Source organism: Gallus gallus, chromosome 15, assembly GCF_016699485.2.
Source record: "Gallus gallus isolate bGalGal1 chromosome 15, bGalGal1.mat.broiler.GRCg7b, whole genome shotgun sequence".
NCBI classification, from domain to species: domain Eukaryota; kingdom Metazoa; phylum Chordata; class Aves; order Galliformes; family Phasianidae; genus Gallus; species Gallus gallus.
The window spans coordinates 3,327,553-3,348,785 of record NC_052546.1 but is presented as its reverse complement, the minus strand read 5'-3'; the positions used below and the strand labels follow the sequence as shown (position 1 = coordinate 3,348,785).

Below are 21,233 nucleotides of genomic sequence, written 5' to 3'. Positions count from 1 at the left end.
CAATATAGTATGAATGCTGTTCCACTGTGCTATACCAGTCTGGTTTGAGCTGCAAAAAAGGGCTGATTTTGAAGGAATGGTGAGGCAGGTTACAGACATTTGAAAGCATGCTTGTCAGTGTGAGGTAGAATAGTGCTCAGAAATAACCATCTTAAATGGAAACACAAGGGAAATTTGAAAAGAATAAACGGAAAGCAATCATTCTCTACTATTTGTAACAACACCATTTTTTTTGTCCTTAGAGAAATTCATTTTAGATACGTATACACACACTGCACACACACACACACACACAGTGCACAATCATATATCCATAACTGACAATTTGTGGTGAGCCATAATAAATAAATCCTACAAAATAGATTCCTTGATTGTTTTTCAACAAATATAATTCTACTGGTGCAGAATTTGTATTTACAGCAAGGGCTTACAAGTTGGGTCTGAAAAATTGGTCTGTATTTCTAATTCTGAATTATTTTTTTCTGCACATCAGCTGTTATGTGTAACAGTGCTTACTAAGACCAGCTATGTTTCAATTACATTACGGCTCCATAAATGGTAAACACAGTAAACAATTAAGTAAATACCTCTACATCAACGTTAGGAGAACTTTCTCTTGGATCATAATCGTACAGTGCTACCATCCTCCTTGTAGACACTGAATGCTGCCTGCCACTCCGCCTGTTTCTTTCTGTTCCAGTCACAAGGAGAGGAAGGGAAGGAAAGCTATCAAAGTTATTTTGAACACAAGCCACAAGGTGCATCTTTTTCCCCACACCATTCATAACAGTGCAGTAACAATGTTGGTATTTCTCTAGCACAGTGATAAGACGCCACGGATCACCATAAACCTAATAACACAGATAAAGGTTTCAAACCAGCATATGCATTTCATCAATAACAGTTTGCTTGCCCTCATCATTCTAAGCTCCTGAAACCTCTGAGCAGTATTTATCCACAAATGCAAAACAAGTGTTGTGAAATGTTCTGCCATTCTTGGTTGGAAGAATCGAGTTTATGAGGATGTACAAAGCTAAACGTTTGTGAATATGGGTTTATTCTATTTCAGTAACGTTACCACATTTACTATCTGTTCCTGCCCTCTCCTGGTCACAGGATTATTATGCAAATTCTTGCTGGGAGACTGCAATGAGAACTGGGCGCTCAGCTGTCCCAAGACAAAAGAGGTTACCATTATCTTAGAAGTTTGCCATATTTTTCAAGACTCCTTAACAACAAAAACTCATTCTCAAGTCCTGTTTAATTTTACAAGTTTAATTTGTGGGGAACAGAAAGAAAGGAGTGAAATAGTAGCTTAAAGGAACCACATGCTATGTTTACTGATCGCTATTAACATTTACCGGGAAGTCCAAAATGGGCCACATTTTAAATCTGAATGATATTAGCATGATTCTTGCAAATGACTGCTGCAGCAAGAGGGACATGCTTGTTAGTGCTACTTACAGACAGGCATTGAGGGCAGGCCTGATGAGCATTATGCAGTGTGACAAAGGAAACCTGAGGTTGGGAGGCACCCTATGACTTCTGGCAGGTGGGTGAATGTCCAAGGTTCAGCTAATGTAGGAGCAAACACTGAGTGTAGCATGCACTCACAGATTTCACGTCACCCTCCAGCTGACACTGAAGCATTCAGTCAGAGATCACTTTTGCAGTGGGTGGATTTGAGTTATTTTTCCAGCTACCAATGCAAGGGAATTACACAGAGCACAAAGAGAGATCCAGAATGGAGGTGTGGACCATAATAGATGGAGGACCCAGTTCCCTGGTTTCCCAAAACTTTGGATCAACCCATACTTAAATGACTATCTCAAGAGTAGCACTTCTCAGTTTGAAATACTTCTCTGGGGTAAGACACTGCCTGCGGTCTGGGCTCAAGGACTGTAAAGAAAAGAATCCAAAAATGATTCTCTATGTATAGGCTACATGACATTTTCCAGCTTCTGTTTTCCAAGAGAATAAAGAGGCATAAAAAAAATATAAATCTAGACAGCTCAAATCATTTCAGCTAATTTACAGCTTGAATCAAGTTATTGTTTCTTAGCACAGACCTCTTTTAGACTTTCTGGATCTGCGGTGTACAGAGCGTGTGCTCTCTTTGAAACGGTCACAGTTGACTTCAGGAAAGGAATGCATACAAATAAAAGAAGAGAAGATATGAAGCTGTTCAAAGTTCTGCTTTTAAGGATTTAATGTGGGCAAAGGATTAAGAAAAATAAAGCCATATGAACACAGCATGTAAAGGGTCTGCTATGACATTAAAAATATGAACAACAATATGAAGCAGACTAACAGTTAGAGCCTGCTTCTGCTAAACGATCCACGTGGGCAGCTTCTGTGACAGCAAGGATCTGAGCACATGGATCTCTTTGCTATTCAGAATTCATAGTTTTAAATTAAGCCAAACTAACTGCTCTCTCCAATCCATTAATAAGAGCATTTTTGGTTTGTTTTGGCTTGTGTTTTTGTTTTTTTCATGTGGCTAACACATAAATCCACGTTAACGTGAGAATAACATGCTTTTGAATTGCTAACATATTTAAAGGTGAACTGCTGGGGGTAGGTTGCTAACAGCTCTCAGAGATGTCTCAGAATAAAACTCAGTGCTTAAAAATGTAAATCAGGGCAAAATTTCCATCTCAAATTGCCTTCCTCCTTCCAGGAGAATTTCTCAGCTATTTCAGAAGTCGCTGCTGGTTGAGTGCAATGAATAAAGACGATATTTGTAGAATATGACCCTTAAACAGCCAAAATATTAGCATTATAGGGTGTTAAATATATTAGTGGCTTCATTTTTCACTGGTGTTCTGTATCAACAATGTAATGACTTCAGTAAGAACTGAGAGCACTGAGCAGGTCTTAAAGCAGTAAGTTCCTGCTGCTTCGGATTATATTTGCTTAGGATTATATTTTCTGTATTCAAATATGTCCTCCTGAGAGAATTAGAAGTACCTTTAGACACTTCTTCATCCCAGCAGACCTTCAGTTGTGTTTACAGATGTAACCACAGCAGGTTAGGTGTCTGATTCCAACAGACTTCAAATGATGCAGACTCATGTTAACAACTACATTTGCAAAATAATGCTGTGGACAGCCAACCTGGTCAGGCACATCTGTAAGACCCACTGTCTGCCAGTCCCAAGCTTCTGAAATGGATGTGCAGGTGTATGTGCTACACCTAAGGAGCAGATGGGGCAGTGGGGTTTACAAGTGCATGAATGGGAACATTCGTTGTATTTCTGTGGCATAAGTCAATAAATAAATAGATTTGAAATGACAGCCATTAAGAACTTAAGTCATCCTTCCCTTTCATAGACAACAGAGACTTTAAAATATAATCTCTCAAAAAGCAACAAAAATAATTTGTCTCATATTTGCTGATGTTTTGGGATACAATCAGGTTTTATGTCATCCAAGAAAACAATTGTGGAAGACTTGTTTTTTAGCAACCACTTTTACAGTTCACTTTTAAACAGGACTGAACCAGTTCCAGCCCTTTATGCTTCGAGTTATGTTGAAAGTTTTGTAACATACGGAGATAGTAGTAGAAAATTTACAGTTAGAAGATAATCTTAGTTAAGATACTTGCATTGTGTACTTCTGTACAACACTGTAACAATGATGTAATGCAAGTGGTTCATAACACAGAATCATTTGGCCAAACTGCTTTTTAAGGTGTTACTGCAAAAACCCATAAAATCTCATAATGCGTAGCGCTATCCCAAATTATATTATACATAACCCTTTGCCACAATCCCTTTGAATTATTGGTGAAGTAGGAAAATGTAGAAGAGTAAAAATAACGACAAACAAGTGATTCATTTTATGCTTTGCAGCAGGGAGCACATCACAAGGCACCTCAGCACAGCACACTCCAAAGCACAGGGATCTTGTTCTGTGTCTTTCAGGTACAAAAAACGTTGTAAAAAAAATAGTATAGTGAAAATAAAAAACCTTTGCAGCAAAAGGTGTGACCAAGATTTAATATTTGTTGAATAAAGTCAACCAGTTACTGACACAGAATGTATCCCACAATGTAGTAAGTTGCTGTAAAATTTAGATGCGTCTGCATATAATAAATACAAAAGGCAAAGCGGATCCAGCCAAGTTAACAGCACCCAGGAAGTAGGTGAACTGGTGCACGTATATTGTTCCTTACCTATTTTCTCCACCGGTGTGTTCAAAGGAAGAAAACCTTGTTTTAGAAGCTGATCCATCATCTCCTCATCATCTGCTTGGATCTCAGAGACCATATTACATGGGATAAGGCCAATTCTTGTACACGTTTCTCCACGATAGAATCCATCAGCATCTTTGTCCCCATAAACCTGTTGTTTTAATAATAATAATGTCAGTCATTAAAGTTTTAGCATTTAGGATTCTTTATGAAGGCAAAATGGTTTCCAAGGCACAGATGATTACAGTTCGAATGTGAAATTATTTTAGTTTCTACTAATGTGATTTAAATTAAAGAACTGAAACTGTTAGGTTAATTTGCATTTTGATTTTGGTTTCTTAAGCAGAAATTGAACTTTTTCTGTTAGCATAAAAAAGTACAAAATTAAGTGACAACACTGAAAGTCAACAGCTTTCCTAGAAAACATGAATTGAGCTACAAAAATAGCATGAGCCTTCATCAGTGAGAACAGGTAGATAAAATTCCTGTCTTCTAAAAATTTGTAATGTTGGCCAATGACACACAGGCCTCGATCTAAGATTCTGCCACACCAAAATGATGACTTTAAGTCAAAACTGATGATTAATTTTAGATTATTTCTTGTTTAGGCAAAATCAATTTCCTTATTTCTTTTTATTAAAAGCAAACAGAAATTCAATTGCTTCAGCTGCAATCAGAGTTTGAAAAAGTGACCTTTCATCAGCAGTAACTTCATAGAGAAGGAATGTTGTTCAGTTTTAACCGCTTACCTGGCATGGATACGACTTCACAGTACGGCATCTGTGACTGTAATGCATGTACAGGACAGACTTCACACAGCTCATGATGGAACTGACCCACCACCACCCCAATGCTCAGGTGATGTATGAAAAGCTATTTGGAAATGCAAACTATTCCACGTTCACATTAATGTGATGAGAAATAAAACGCGGATCGCAGAATAATTACCACGGACCCAAACAGAAACTATTTCAGTGGCAAACATGTATACATCAGCGAGGAAATAATCAAAATAAAAAGTTTGATGATTAAAATTATCAAATAAATATCACAGCAGAGAAAGTTCTTAAACAATTTCCACCTTCGGCATAAATTTGTATCAGTAAGGAGGTAAGGAAAATGCCTACTGAAGTATTTAACATTAAATATTTGTTATTTTGTATACAGACAGGATGCAATCCAACACAATGGAAAGAGGCAAATATTTTAATAGTTTAAGTGACAATTAATTATATCTTTAAAGCAGGTACTGTAAAAAGTGAGTCTGTATTTTTTCAGGTTCAATTTCAGATAATACTTGAATCCCAGTTTAACCTCAGAGTACCAGAAGTCCCACCTTTTCCCTCCCTCATTTCCACTCACTTTGCACCACATTAGATATAAGGCTGTAGGAGGAGATGCTTACATCTGCTGATTCAACTGAAAAATCTGCTAGCTTTTTAAAATCAGAACAGCAAACTGAGCAAATTTGCCTTGCAGCTGCACAATCACGATGAGGCAAGCTGTGATAGAGGGCATGAATAAAGACACGGATGGAGCACAACACTATCTCTGCCACCTGAAACAGAGCTGATCTTTCTTCTGCTGCCTCTTCAAGGGTCAGCTTGCACACCTTACACTCATTAGTCAGAAAACGAACTTTTCCAGTTTCAAAGGGAAAAGAAATACCTAATTTTGAACCTTAATACAGCAGCTGTGGGTACTTACGGAGGTACAACACTGAGCACTTCGGCAGTACCTTTGCGGTAAAGAGGACATCATTTCCTTTAGCAGTTTTCTCCATAAGGTTTGTAGCAAAGGACACGGGGCTTCTGTCACAGTTTTGGTTTAGCATGTAACCCTAGCCATAACTATGTAAGGCAACTTTGAGATTTTTGCCCACTACCTAATTATTTTGAAGCCCTTAGCAGGAGGTATTAGGTTCCAAATCCAACAAGATTTACAGCCTGAACCTCTGGAGAACAAAAAATGATCCTGGACTCTAGTCACAGAAGTTGCTTTCTCCAATAGAAACAAAGGACACCCTGTTTGTAGCACTGGGTCATGTGTCTTTCGATCTCACCTTAATGATCTGTCCTTCTTTAAATGGCAGCTCTTCCTCTGCAGCATCAGGATTTGGGGACATTGTCAGCGGGTCGTAGTCAAAGAGTGCAACAAATATTCGAGTAGAAATATCTTCTGTTCCAGGATCTGTTTCTGATTCTTCATAAATATCTGGAGAAAGATGGTCATGGCCACCATAGCCATCTATGAAAGTAAATTCAGAAAACAACAGTTCAGTAATACAAGTTGGCCTCATTCTTCAACTATTCCAGTCAATATGTTAAAAGTATTGGGCATTTCAGTGACAACTCAATGCGTGTCCTATCATGTTCAACTTTTTTTTTTTTTTTTTTTAATTAGCAAGAAGTTTTTTTGTTTGTTTGTTTGGGTTTTTTTTTTTTTTTTGAAGTATATTCATAATCTGCTTGCACTGAATGGGGAGCTGATCTGCTACCCCACACTAACATTTACACAAGCGAATACAGCTCAAGAAAGCAATGTAGTTTTTTTTAGGTTTACTATAGTTTGCTGCAGATCAGTGTAGCACATTGAGAGTGACACAATGATAGGTTTCACCACTGCTGCAAAAATAACCATGCTTTTGATCCACCTGTTTTCCAGCACAGCTGCTTCTGTTCTTCAAAACATAAAAAAGCACATCCCAGCTGTGCTGACATACCACATTTTAGGTACAAGGTTTAAAACATGGCTCTACCCTCTTTTCTTCAGACAGGTAAGAAGATACATAGTGCAGTAGTGTTAAATTATGCCAGGGTTGGAACTACGCTACTATTTTGTTTAAAGAGTCAGTAGTTAACACAGCCTGCAGTGCCTCAAACCAACACAAACACTATAAAATGTAATGAAATCCAGCAACAATGGTTAGCTATGACTGCATTTAATTATAGGCTTGGTAGGAACGATCATCCATGAGTATCACAATACTTGGCACTGTGCTGCCATCAGTCCACTGCAAGGTATCCCATTAATTAGAATATTAAAGGTGAAAACTAGTTTTTTGTTTCTCAGAGCTTTCATACATTTCAGGTTACCTGGAGAGTTCATTTAGTCCATGATTCAACAACACACTTGAGGACGGACTTCAGTAAAGCTGAATTAGAAAACTGGGCCAAAAAAGCTAACAGAGTGCTTTGACTGACAGGTTTCAAACATCTTTAAATTTTGCTTTGAAAGAGCACATGGCAGCACTTTCACAGAAACAAGGACAAAGCAACAGAAACAAACATGCTCTTTCAAGATACACGAAGCCTAAGACCCAAAAATAAAGCACTTAAAATCACAGGCCACTTCAGTAAAACTTACTGTCCCACTAACTTAAATGGGAGTCTCTTTTACTCTGCTAAACCAATACTTCTCATCTAGTTTACAAGACCTTTCACGAGAATAGAGAATGTGATATTATGAACAACAATGAAAATGCAGTAGCTATATCAGTGCTTTCCCAAGTACAGCTTTTACTGTTATCATCTCTTATGATGGATTTCTTTTAATAATTTGAATATTCAATATGCAATATTGCAAATAAAATTTCTCTTTTTGCCACAACTCCAGATTTCATTCAATATTTCAGATGTTTAAACTACCACAAAATATTTTCAGAGGGTCACAGCTTGAAGGGAACAGCTACTGACTCTTGGGTCCGGAGTACAGGAAATAACGTGAGAATAACGTGAGCAACGACAAATGCAAAACAGCAAAAGGGCAGGGAAAAATTCCAGCCAAGAAGCTTTATGCAGACACAAAGCACAGAAAGGAGGTCAGGGAGAAATGCACGTATGGGACAGAAAGCAATGGGACGCAAAGGGTGGGATTCCTCTGTTCCCTTATAGTCAGTTTGAAGTCTTTATGTGGTTTGTACTCAGGCCCACCAGGTAATATAAATCTGATGGGTTAAGGGTGGGACTTCTTGTTTGTTTGTTTTAAACTACAGATTGTTGCATCCTACTCTGACTGCAATTAATAGGAATTAGGTGCAAACACGAAGTATAGCCAAATGTATCTCAGTTAAAAGCACTGACCTTTAATAATTTGAATCAAAATAGTCGAGTTTGCTTCAGTGAATGGGAATGCATTTAGCTCATTAGCTACAAATCTTATTTCTCTAAAGAGATGTATACGACACATACACACACACGTAATTGTGTATGTAAAATCTTAGTCATTGGATGCAGCCAGCCAGATTCCCAGCTGATGCAATTTACCACCATTGCAGTGAATTCATTAGCTATACACTGATCTACACAAGTTGGTGACTGCAAGCAAGTCATGTTTTGAAACTCAACAGTCAATTACTATTTGCTTAAATTTTCAGGGTCCATTTTCTTCATGCCAGAAATGACGAAATAAAAGAAAGAAAAAAGTGTTTCCTACCTCTATATATGACCTAGGCTGCTCTTACAGGTTAAATGACACTCCACTGAGTTATGAACTATGAAAACTGAGTTGTTGATCATGTAATGATTTCTATGTTGATGAAGCAACAAAAACTATCAGTACCCCTATTGTCGAACACTGGGTTGTGACATAACAGCTGTTTGGCCCTCTCCAGTCTATTTGGAAACGTGCTCATTTTGATGAATGGCTGTTAAGGTATATACAGTAAATACTGACTGGCATTAGTAGCAGCGTAGCTTCACAAAGGTTCATGCAACACAGTGTGCTTGGACTCAGCCAAGTATGGAGAGGTGGCTGGCTGCACAGCAGTTTCAGGATAGAGAACTAAAGGTTGTGTGTCCCTTACATCTGGGTTGGAGAAACTTACCTGACAGCAGACAGGATTTAAGAGCTAGTTCCCCTGGCATTCTGCATTGCATGCAATGTTGTCATACAGAAACCGCACTTGTTAACACGCAGCTCTAAAACGTGTCTGTCATAAAGGATGAATAATGTTCGGCATACCGTATCTATATTCAGAGGCCATGGTACGCTGCTGAGGCCATTTCTTGTGTCCACCAATGCTGCGATAATAAGCTTCTTCTTTTACAGGTGAAATATTTCCCTCACTACCTGACCGAGACCGCCCGCCTTCACTGTTACTGTCCATTGTAATTTCTATGGAGAAAAAGGGAATGATCTATTAAACATATTGTACTGTTGCCTTTGTGGAGGCTCCTGTGGGCAGGCTTTGCCTACCTTCTTTTCTGACGTGCATAAAGTAGGAAGGCTAAACACTGTGGAAGCTTTGCCAGATGCTTCAGCCTCTAGAAATCCTCCTCCAGCAGGGGAATCACAGAAACGTGTATTTCCTTTTTAATAGCATCTACATTTTGTGCTTTTTAAAGTTCAAACAGGGTAAATACTATCAGTTACGTCTTTGGATAGGAATCATCTTTTATTATGAGGTTCAAACAATCCTACCTGACAGATCTGCAAGGTCAAGAGCACTGTAAACTGTGTTTCACCTTCTAAAGTATCAACCTAAAAACAAAAATTAATTAATTTACTTAAATCCTACCTTCAACAATAACTAATCCAAAGTATTTATAGCTTAATGGAGAAAATAATACCTCAAATAATTCACATTTTGGAAAATTTGGAGGAAGACTGTCTTTGGAATTCTGACAATATTATAGTATTGAAGGTCTTTCCCACTCATTTAACCTTCCAGAGCTGCTTTAAGAACTTCCTGTAGTAAGTGATGCTGAGTAACTCAGTAAATACTCCAGGCACACATGTAAAGGAATAGGCTGCTGCCAAGAAAATCGGAATCCACATTTTTGAGCAGCATAGTGAATCCAATAATAGTTTCATATATTTAAGCAGTCTAAACTTTGGCATATTATAATGATAGAACTATAATAATTTCATTCTTCCAATATCCTATTTGCAGCCCCTATTCACGGGAAATTTCTGCGTCAGTGGAAGTTCTGAACAGTTGGTTCAAGTTTATGCAATCCTCTACTATATGACTTTGGACAGTGGAATTTTAACTTGCTTTATTGATAAATGAGTTAAATACATTTAACTGGGACATATCTTCTACAATTTCATCCAGTAAGCTTCTAGGAAGCAAGCTTTGTACAGTTTTATCTAGTGCTTATATTTCCTTTGTCTGTTCTCAAAGTATTTTACTACAGCATGATGCTAGAAGTGAGAAATATCTCCCAGCTATTTTAAATACTGACTTTTTTAGTCAGAAGGCAGGCCTCTTCGTATCTCAGCCTTTCATTCTTTCAGAAAGTTGCACTGAAGGAGAAAAAACCTAGGACTTCCGTTTCTATTTAATCATGTTTGATTGATCATAAGGAATTGATTTCTTTATCTGACTCCTGATTGATTGCTACTGAACCGCTGAAGAGCAGTTATTGCTTGCTGCAATTTGTGTCCTCACTCTGTTGACAGAAGGTAAACTGACAAATAAAATTACTTCCCGAATTTTTAAGTAAAAAGAAACCCAAAGTACTAATTCAAACAAACCTGCCCACTCTCACACTACTTATATAAATATAAATATATATATGCTTTAGCAGATAATATAAAATAATGAATTTAGATACAAAACTTGGCTTAAGTAGTCCAAATGTAAACAGAATCTTTACTCGAAGAAAAAAAGGCTGCTTTCAGACAAGAAAGAAAAAAGACCTGAAATTCTAACAGTCTTAACACCATCATCTGAATGCTGTTTGGTTCAGCTAACAACAGCCTGTCAGTAGGTGCACAGGAGCCTCCCTGGAGATGATTCTCCTCCGTACCATTTTCATATCAGTGTCATTCCGTTAATATCTGTATTATCCTGGTTTACAGCAGGATGTGGAAAGAGAATCAGGCCTCTAAAAAACCACGTTGTTAGACTGCAGATATTAAGACAGTTTCTTGCATTACAGCTGTGTGTATTGAGATCTACAGTTTCATTCATAATTCCTACTCAACAAGTATCAAAATAATTGTGCCCACTAAGGGGATTTTTCTTTTTCTTTTTTTGGCAGTATTGGCATTTTAGGGTAAGCTCATAAAAAGGGAAAACTGCTTAATATTTTTTTTAAAAAAACACTCCTTTATGATCAGTCTCTTTCCTTCTGATAATCCCCATTTGTGATGTCTCTCATCCACACAAATGTCAGATGAGAGTTGCCTAACACTGCTTCCTGCTCCTGCTGCTGATGTGAACAGTGTTCAAAAATTTAAGTATGGGTTAGAGACAAGAACGAGACTGATTTTACATCTTCATGGAGTTATGTTCTGCTAATAGCTCACAGAACACTTGGCTGCATTTGTTTTGCATGTGTTTCCTAGTTTTTCCGTCTGAATGTTCCTTATTTGTCAGCATAGAGTGCAAGTTTTACAAATATGTATTTGTCCATATTATCTTGATTCCATTATCTTCTCTGCACTACTTTTTGGATTTCCTGGTAAACACCAGAATAAATTTTAAGTCATAAATAAGCCAGAACAGAGATGAAATATGATAAACATATGCAAGTTCTACCAACTTGTTACATCTAAGAGCTTCAATTTTCTCCTGCTGAATTCCAAAAAGTAGTCAAGAAAATGGAAAGTAAATGCAAAATGATGGTTGATGAATGGGAAGATGGATGGCTGAATGGATCACCAAATGAGTACATTCATTTTACTGATGGTACTCCTGCCTGCATGGTCATTTCTTTTTAGGTAAGATTTAACAGTGTCTAACCTAGGCAACACCCATTAAATTCAATGAAAATAATCCCAGTGATGTCAATGCCTAGCGGTTCAGCCCCCGTGAGACCCCAGTACGCTTATATTTAGCTCATTTTTAGATGGAGAAGCTTTTAGTTCCATCTCACCCCATAGCTCAAGACAAGTGTCCTTTGTAAGGATCGCCTCCCCAACTCTGAGGCTGCAAAGAACAGAAATGCACCAATCTGTCCAACTAACCAATGGAAGGGACCAACATTGGTCGAGACCTTTGTGGCACTGCACTGCCATGAGAGGACCTTCGCCCTGCATGCTCCACCCTTTCAGGCCGTCCTGCAGATGATGGATTACCTAAAAGCTAAAAAAAACAACAAAAGAAAAAACAGGTTTGTAAATTACATGCATGATAACATTATGGTTACATGGTTGGACATTAATCAGGTCAATCACGTTTGGAAGCAAAAGCTCTAAAGGCAACTAAACTTAGTTTTTAACTCAAAGGTTAGCTGAAAAGTAAATACTGTTGCCTGGCAAACCTGCAAAAGGAAAAATGATTCCCTGATTTATGGCAGAGTTTTGCAACCAGCAGTCACACATCAGAACAAAAAGAAAAGAAAAGAATAATTTTGGAAACATTCTTTTGCCTTTGTTGTTGCTGCTAAAATGACATTATAATCTCCTGAAGAGTCGTGCAACCAGTCACGAGAGTTCATGATATTGGACTGCACTGAAAAGGCAAGCTGTTTTTTGTTGTCAGCTATATAGCTTTGACCAGCATGTGAACAAGTGTATATCCTTCTGTCTTTGAGCACGCTGCTTTTCTATAATGGCTTTTGATTGTTAAAGCCTTTTAGATGTTATTGAAACATGTAGAAGGGAATGTAGACACACTTCATCTCACATCACAGCTGTCTCCCTCTGTTCATTACCCTTGCAGAAAACATTGCTACTTTAATAATGAAATGATACTATTTTAATGCTCTCCAGAGTTCAGCATGCAGCCATTGAGATTAATACAGCTTGAGGATCAATTTTAATGGAAGAAATTTTTAAGGATCATTTCAGAATAAACTGCTGGGCTAGAAGAGCAGGCAGCTGATTTCTACTGTTACATGAAACACACTTGATCTGAGATTTCCACTCTGGACTGCTGTAGTCAGGGAGGGCAAAGAACTTGTTTGAACTTTTGGGAGCTGGGAAGCCTACGGATACATCTACAAAAGCACAGAGACTGCTAGACTAATGGACAGAAACACAATCAGGCAGGATCACACAGAGGCATCCTTGAAAGATGTGGAACAGCCCTGTCCTCTCTCTTTCGAAGAAGCTGTTTGCCTGCATTCTCATGCAGAGATGCAGACTGCAACTTCAAAGGCAAGAAGAGATGATCTAAAAAGGAAGTCAAAGTAGTGACAGTGCAGAGAGAAGGTAGGAAATGGAAATATGATGAAACCTGTGACTCAACAAACGTGGGTCACTGTTACACTGGGGAGAGGCTTGATTGTCCACAGATGATTCATGATAAAGAGCATATCCCAAAAATTCAGTGAGTGAGATGAACAAAAAGAATATGATGAAATGGATTCCTTGAGATATTTAAAATAATAATTACTGATGAAATATTTTTCCAGTTAAAACACAGTGTGTGTTTTGGTTTTTTTTGTTTTTTTTTTAAGCAACATTGAGATGGGCAAAATAAAGTAAAACATTCTTTGGGAAAAATTGTAGTTCAGCTAACCCTTAATTAAAATTTAGATTCAGTTGTCCTTTAATAAAAGCAGCCATTATTGTAATTTGTTCTGTGGGAAGATCATTGTAAAGCAAATTAAACTGATTTCAGCATGACATAAAAGATGACTGTAAAGCAAAACCCAGAATAATAAAGAGAAATGAATGGGGAGGAAAAAAATGAGAAGAATGCAGCAGATAGGTCCAAAGGATGGACCCTAAAAATTAATTCAGGGGGAAAAAAAAAGAAAAAAAACAAGAGAAAGAAAACTGATTTGGCAAGCAGATGTTAGAAGGAAGATTTACTTCACACACCAGAGAGTCTTCTGCATCTCTGTGGGATGACTTTGCAAGTGGACCAGCTGCCCTAGAGTCAGCCATTTTTAAGTCGTTCTTCCAGCCTCCCTGAATATCTTCATTTGACAAATTATCTGTTCTATTACATTTCTGAGTCTCATACTTTTTCTCGTAACTGGACTTGACCTGTTCACTCCTGGGCTCTACAAAGGAAGATCCCAAGTCACCAAAATCTTCTTCAATGCTGGTTTGCCTTGTTAAAGTTTTCCTGCGAGCAAGCAATGGCCTCATGCTTTTCCTGCAGGAACAATCAGCAGTGTCTGCACAACAGCTAGATGCAACATTGGCAGAAACTGAATCGCAAGTATATCTGAACGTAAAGCGAGATTCTTCTTCTTCACTTCCACAGTCTAGTCCACTGTCTGGGCTTCTTGATAAGGACCGGCTATACTTGCATCCTTTGTCATCTGCAGTAAAATCCTCCATGCCTGAAATTCTGTGCTTGGCTGGGTACCAGAAGTTGTGCTGCTGATCTTGATTGTAGGGCCTAGGTGGTCTAGAGTCTCTAGCTATTGTGGATTTCTTTTTATAGGGCATACCTAAACCCTGCTTGTACAGCAGTTCAGAGTATTCACCATCCTCTTCAGCTACTTCTGGAATACTGAAAAGCTTTTTACTGTGATGTATCTGCTGTGAAAAGTCAGGTTGTTCCAAAAAAGTGGCGTCAGTGGTCTTATTCTTATTGCACTCCTTAAGATTATGTAATGTTAAAAACCAGAGAGGGAACAAATAGTGTGTGACAAAAATAAAATGGGAGGGAAAAGGGAGAAGAAAAGAAAAATAAAGACAGAATTAGTTTTAGAGCAATGGCAAACATAAGACATGCAGCTTATTAAGTGAAAAGGATGTCATGCTTTGAATGAGAATCTGTGAGAAATAAAGACATGATTAAGAAGTTTCTGTGTGTCAGATACAACGAGAAGTCAGTACAAACAACTGAGTGATGCTCTAACAAGAACAAACCCATGCAGTTAAAACAAAGCAATAGAAGCTGCGTACAGATTCCAGCATGGTGAATGAGAATGGCATTAAAACATGGCACTAGTGCTGAGTATGGTCCTTACCCCATGACAGATTGGAATTTAATTTTTCTTTGTAACCAAAACCCATATCTGAGGTCGAAAATTCTGTTCTAACAAACTTTCTTGCTTTGCACCTATTATAGTATCCTATATAAGTATCAAATATCCCTAAATCTCCTGCCACAGGAGAGAAATTCTACAAACATCATTAAAGAAGCTTTAGATTCCTTTGGAAAATTGAAAAAAAAAAAAAAAAAGCATCATTTTAAAAGCCTGGCTTCCAGAGGAAGAAGCCAGAGAAGCTGGCTGCCCTCTGATGCCCCTTGGTCTGGCAGTGTCCTCAAATCTCCCATCAAAATCTTGTACCTGCTTGATAAAGCCAATATATGAAAAACAGCCTATTAGTAGAACTAAGTAAAGGTCACCGTTTATACCAGAAGTGGGTAGAAACTATGCCATCTTGAGTAAAATAAGCATTCTGAATACAATAATGCTTGTGACATTTTTGTGTTGTAATTACACAAAACACATGTTGGAGGGACAGAAGAAACCTATGCAGTATCTTTGCTGGACTCCAAGAAGAGACTATAAATGTCTGACCTATCTTAATTTATAAATGTGCATCACTCCCATGAAACTTTTATGACAAACTGCCATAGAAATACGAAAAAGTCAACAAATATGAGCAGGAATAGTTTTATCTGAGTTGAAGTAATCCTCATTTTAGAATACTCAGGTTTGGTAAGTTGGTTCAGTCTTCCCTTTATCATTGACGCCCATCTTTGTTTTAAGGAACCATCCGAGGAAATAAAAATCTCCCAATAAAGCAAGTATACATCTGCATGCAAAACATTTTCTTGTTACTTGAGGGTATCTATTTCCTTAGGAGAAAATAATTACAGCTGAAAGTGCATGATTGGCATACTTTCAGATGCAGGAGGAACACAAATCTGTTTACACTATGGAAAACCCAGTAAATATGCTTTTGTTGTTGTTGTTAACCAACTACTGCTGTTGAAAAGCAAAATTAGATCTCGTGAAAGAAGGGGAAATTACTGAGCACTTTGGGATCAGAATCTGACCTGCAGTACGTATCCAAAAAGCCTAACAATATGATGGGCAATATTCTCCACATGAGACTCTGACATCCGTGAGTCCTTCCCCAAGAAGCACTCACACACTGAATTCCACATCTGCAGATGAAGCACCATACCTTCCACATACACTACTACATAAACAGAGGCATGCCAGCAGAATTGAGAATGTCTAAAATGATTTACTACACCAATTAAGGGTTTGGTTAAATATCAAAATTGGCAATACTATCTAAAACTAAGGAATAGGTATAATTGCTGAAGCACAAATAACAAGAACAGTCTAGAGGTAATTTACTTTTTCTCTAGACGAAAGGGTCAGAAGCAGCATGCAGAAGGATTTCAGTTTCAACCTTTATGATAGCAGAAAAATTGAAACACTGATCAGTTTTGCTTTTGAAAAAGTACCCCTCTCATTCCAGACAGTGTCAGAATAAAAGGGCTGAATTTACAGTACACAAAAGCAGTTACGATGCTCACAATTCTTTTATATGTGAGAAAATAGCACTGTTTTTTAGTAAAATAACAGAATCCTAAAAGAAAAATCCACCTGTGGTTTTCCTTATCATTCAGGTTATCCAGCTTGCTAAGAGAACAATTTAGTGTAATTGATATACACATAAAAAGCAAATACAGTTTACACAAACAAACATACCATGGGAAACATATTCTGTTTTTGTAAGTTCAACGTTCTGCATGTACTCTAATTGTTGTCTTTCATGATGAATATTCTTATATAGTGTTAAAGCAGAACTTCTAACAGTTATTTCCTGTTATCTGCTGAATCCTTAATCACCCCATATCTCCTTCTCACAGGTGTGCCTTAAAGTCAGAGGAAGAGATGGCACTGGCATTGAAAATTGGAAAAAAAAAACCTCAACTGACATGAAAAGCCTAAATTGTTCTGGGTGGATTTTTTTTCCCCCTATATGTATGCAGGTTTATATATAATCAACCCATTGTCTGAGTAGTACTTGCAATTTATTGTCGTATAAACAAGGGAAAAGATCCCAGATACAGAGCAAAAACTGCAACTTCCACAATTACATATAGGAAAGCAGTCAACTAGCTAAAAGACTGGATATCAAACAATGGAGAGGGGAAAAAAAGAAAAGAGAAGGAACAAATTCTAGGCCTACACAGCATTGTTATTTTTAATCATCTGCAAAATCCATAACTGACTGAAGAAATGCTTTGAAGGAAGAATAAAAAGATGGAGGTACTCTTACGGTTTCTCTGCAGCCACGCTTACCTTAAGTGCATTGTGTGAAGTCAAACTGACTCGTCGTCTTCCTCCATCCTCCAGCTGCATTTCAGAGTACAGCTCTTCCTCGTCTTCCTCCATAATATCAGACAAATCGGAACCTCTGCTGCTCTCTGTATGGTAGTCTTCACCGTGGCAATAGTGAGGCTAATCAGCAGGGTGAGAAAGAAAAATCTTTAATGACAGGTTAAAATTCCTGCTGCACCACCTATGAGGACCAGAAGTATTTCCTTGGTTTGAACATGACAGTAATACTACATATAAATAACATCATGCAGGTTCCTCTTTTGTTTTAGTGAATAAAACTTTTTAATCCATTTATGATCCCATTTAATTCAAGAAATCCAGTCTCAAATCCATAGGCGATCCAAAAAGATGCATTCAGAGCATCAAATCGAGCTTTAGTCTTGATCAAATTCCCATAAAGAGGTCCTTCATGCATCAGTAGACTTGGTGACCAAATTGTAAAAGCCCGAGGATAATTCACATATCATCTGTTCCTCACAGCTGTTTGTTACATCACATAATAATTTAAAAGCGATCAGCACTTAATTATTGCAGCATGTTACCACCATTGTATAATATAGCTAGCTGATGGAATTTGAAGCCTTCATTCTGTTAAACATTGTAGGAATCGACTGGCTACAGTTGTAATGGTCTTTTAAAACTAGTTCAAAGATTTCAAGTTCCAATTAGATGGAACATAAAGAGGAAAAAATATGTCTTACTAAATTGCTACTGTTAAACAGGTGTGGCCTCGGTTTAATTCCTGCTTAGCCAGAATGCTACATCCAACAAACCAGATCATAAACTAAACTCATTGTATTTCCAAGGATAAATTTTAATATGGAGCTAAATGTCTGCAGTAAAACATCTCAAGAATCTAATAAATGATGAGTACTAGGATACCAGAAGCTAATTCATTCCTTCCCCAAGCAATAGTAATGATAGCAACAATCAATTTCCATAGCTATATAACATGCTATACAACTATATAAACATATACATATAGCTATACAACATCAATCAAACCCAAAAAAATCTCTACAGTAAGAAATCTCTCCAATGTGAACATGGATTTGCCCTCCTAATACAAGAGACAATTTCTCCTAATACTTTGAAGATAATGCTGGACCTGAAATGTTTGCAGGCTGTAGCCTTCAGTAGTAATTCTAGATGCCAAGTCCAGCAGTGTTTTCAGATTCCTCAGATGCAGGATATTAGAATCACAGAAAAGTACTCTGCTGCAGTTCATAATAAGTTTAGATTATTTTTGAAATTAAAAGATCAGACTACATTTTGATGCTTCACTTTCCACATCTATACTTTGTGGCTCCTGTATTACTATTTTATCTTTTTAATGCTATAATTTCATCAGTTCCGTTCCAGCAAAATCTTGGTTCTGTTTTTCAGTCATAAAAAGCCATATCTAATGCTTCTGTTTTTTAGGCTTCAAAGAATATAAATCTAAGGGTTCCTAGACTTTAAATGCTCATATCCAAGCTTTCTGTTTTGTAGAGCTCAGTAAAGCAGACACACTCCAAATAATCTTTGGATGATGTAAGGTAATAAGTCCACTTGCAGCAGTTTTTTATGCTTACAGTAGATATACCCAAATTTGTTTAACTTGGTCAGATATGAAGAAATACATATTTATTAACAGAAAAAAAAATAAGTTTATCTTAGTCTCTTTACAAACACTACACAGTTTACATGGAGCCTTCTTAGTGAGATCACTTGTCCTGATAGAAAATCTTTGTCACTTTGCATCTAGAACCATTTTAATTGTATACAGACATAAAGATGCATCTCACTCATGAGTACAGTTTGTAAGCATTGCATGACTGGATATATTAAAAAAATGGAAACAACTCTATGTAAAGATGACAGTAAATCAAACCCTGAAAATTTTGCTGAGTTTCACAAAATAACTTGTTTCATAATAGGTAACTCACAGAATAAGACGACCAGGCTACTTACTTGTTTTCCAAGTTCTGATCCTTTCAGGAAATCATCAACTGAAGCCCCCCTCCTTTTGACATTAGGAGAATCATATCCATCTTCCTCATCATCTGAGTTAGCGTACTGTGCTGCATTGCTCCTTTCACTAAAAACACTCCTCCTCTCCATCTACCAAACCAACAAAAAATGGAAAACTGTAAAGATGACTTGATCTTGCAACCAATGGAGAAATGGCTAAGACATTAAAACTCAAGAGCACGTTTTAATATACTCGTGGTTTAAAGCACTGTTAGTTTTCCTGACTAACCTTTTAGGAGACAGGCTTCCTCCCCATTCTCCCCCAGCCCCTCCCAGAAGTATTTTCTGGAAACATTTCTAGCGTAGTTATGAAGCTTCTACTGTTGGTCAAAGGTTGATCAACGCTCTGTATGGTTAAAGGCATAATTGATGAGGATACAACAGAATTTTAGTGTACAGCTTCTTCTCAAAACAGTGATCTTCAGGTCTGGGAATTTATTAGATGCTCAGTAAGGCATATACTACAGAAGAAGTATTGTTGATGGAAAGTTCTACAACGAATAAAGCAAGCCCTAAAAGCTGCAAGAAAAAGGCTGGTCTTTACCCTATTGCTCTCTGCAACTCGCTGTGCAGCTTCTCTTGCCATGGCTTTTGCAACAGTATTTGGGACAGGTGTGCCTTGAGGTTGAGGGAGTATTCGGTTAGGTGATGGAGATCTTCTCCCCTGAAGTGAGCTGTGAAAGTTAGGGACAGGTGGCTCAAGTGTGTGCCCATGAACAGGGGATGCTGAATGAGTCTGCTCCCATGACTCATCTATTTTTAAATGTGGACCTAAATGTTCTTCTTTGGTTTCTGGGGCTCCGGCACTTGCTAATGGCTTAGATTTGGGAGCAGTTCTGGGGTGAGGGGATGGAGGCACCAGTAGGTCAGATGGAATGGCAGCAACAGAAGAGTCCACTGATTCCCCTTGCGCAGAGAGTGTTCGAACAGTAACTTCCTTTGCTTCAAGGTTTCTTAGTCTCATTAGCTCCACCAGTGTGTTCTCTGCTGTTGGAAAGATCACCTCTGCCACCTGTGTACACAAATAAGCAACATACTAGCACGAAGATAAGTTAACCTCCCTTCAACCACACTGAAGAGCAGCCTTCAAAGTTTTAACATGGAGTGAAAGTTAGGTCTCCACAATAGTTAGCACCAGTTGTCTTAATTCTTTCCAATTCAATTGTCCAAAAGTAGAAATGTGTATAGAAAGGTAAATAATGATCAAATAGCACAAACAAAAGAATAAGTACTGCTAAAAAGCAAGAAAGCCTAGCACACATTGAAGTATCGCCACACATTTATTGCCATCTTTGCCTGCCAGCATAAATTCCCCTAATGTAGATGGTACCTGCAACACTGGAACTCACCCGTTGACCTTTCGCATAAACACCATAGCCTGTGACATTGGCACCATGGGAGGTCCCTGTTGCTGTCAGGGCTGGTGGCTTCCAGGACACCTGTATGGTTGCTTGGGTGGATCCGGCCCGGACAGTAACGTCTTGAGGTGGAGCTGGAGGACCTAAGACATGCAAGACTGGTCATCACTGAGCCTTAGACTGGATGGAGTCTGTAGATCGACTGAGAATACTTGTGAGCCAGAAACTACAGATCTCAAAGCACTTATTTTTTTTTCAAGAAGGCAAAGTATCATTACCGAGTTACAATGTAAAAATAGAAGCCTACACTTAACATGAACTGATCTTGGGCCCTACAGCCATTAACTAAGCTGCATTTACAAGATAGTTTGCAATTGCACTTTGCTCAGGACCAATTTTTATACCTCCAGGGTGCATAACTGCTACTTACTCTGAACAAAAAATAGACAAATGTGGGGGAAAAGGCACCCAGAACGACACCGTTAATGAAAAATGGCT

General features: G+C 38.0%; 1 protein-coding gene across 25 annotated transcripts in view; it reads right to left on the bottom strand.

Annotated features, from left to right (window-relative positions):
• The window catches only part of RIMBP2 (RIMS binding protein 2), a 122,620-nt gene that overhangs the window by 5,703 nt on the left and 95,684 nt on the right, over positions 1-21,233 (bottom strand). For 13 of the 25 annotated variants that reach the window (XM_040647949.2, XM_040647946.2, XM_040647944.1 and 10 more), the window contains 10 exons: positions 20,727-20,878; positions 19,922-20,389; positions 19,318-19,467; positions 17,326-17,484; positions 13,916-14,647; positions 12,113-12,230; positions 9,158-9,310; positions 6,258-6,442; positions 4,178-4,346; positions 588-691 (listed from right to left, as the gene is read on the bottom strand). In XM_040647949.2, the coding sequence (XP_040503883.1) occupies positions 588-691; positions 4,178-4,346; positions 6,258-6,442; positions 9,158-9,310; positions 12,113-12,230; positions 13,916-14,647; positions 17,326-17,484; positions 19,318-19,467; positions 19,922-20,389; positions 20,727-20,878 (2,390 nt within the window). 25 annotated transcript variants of the gene reach the window in all.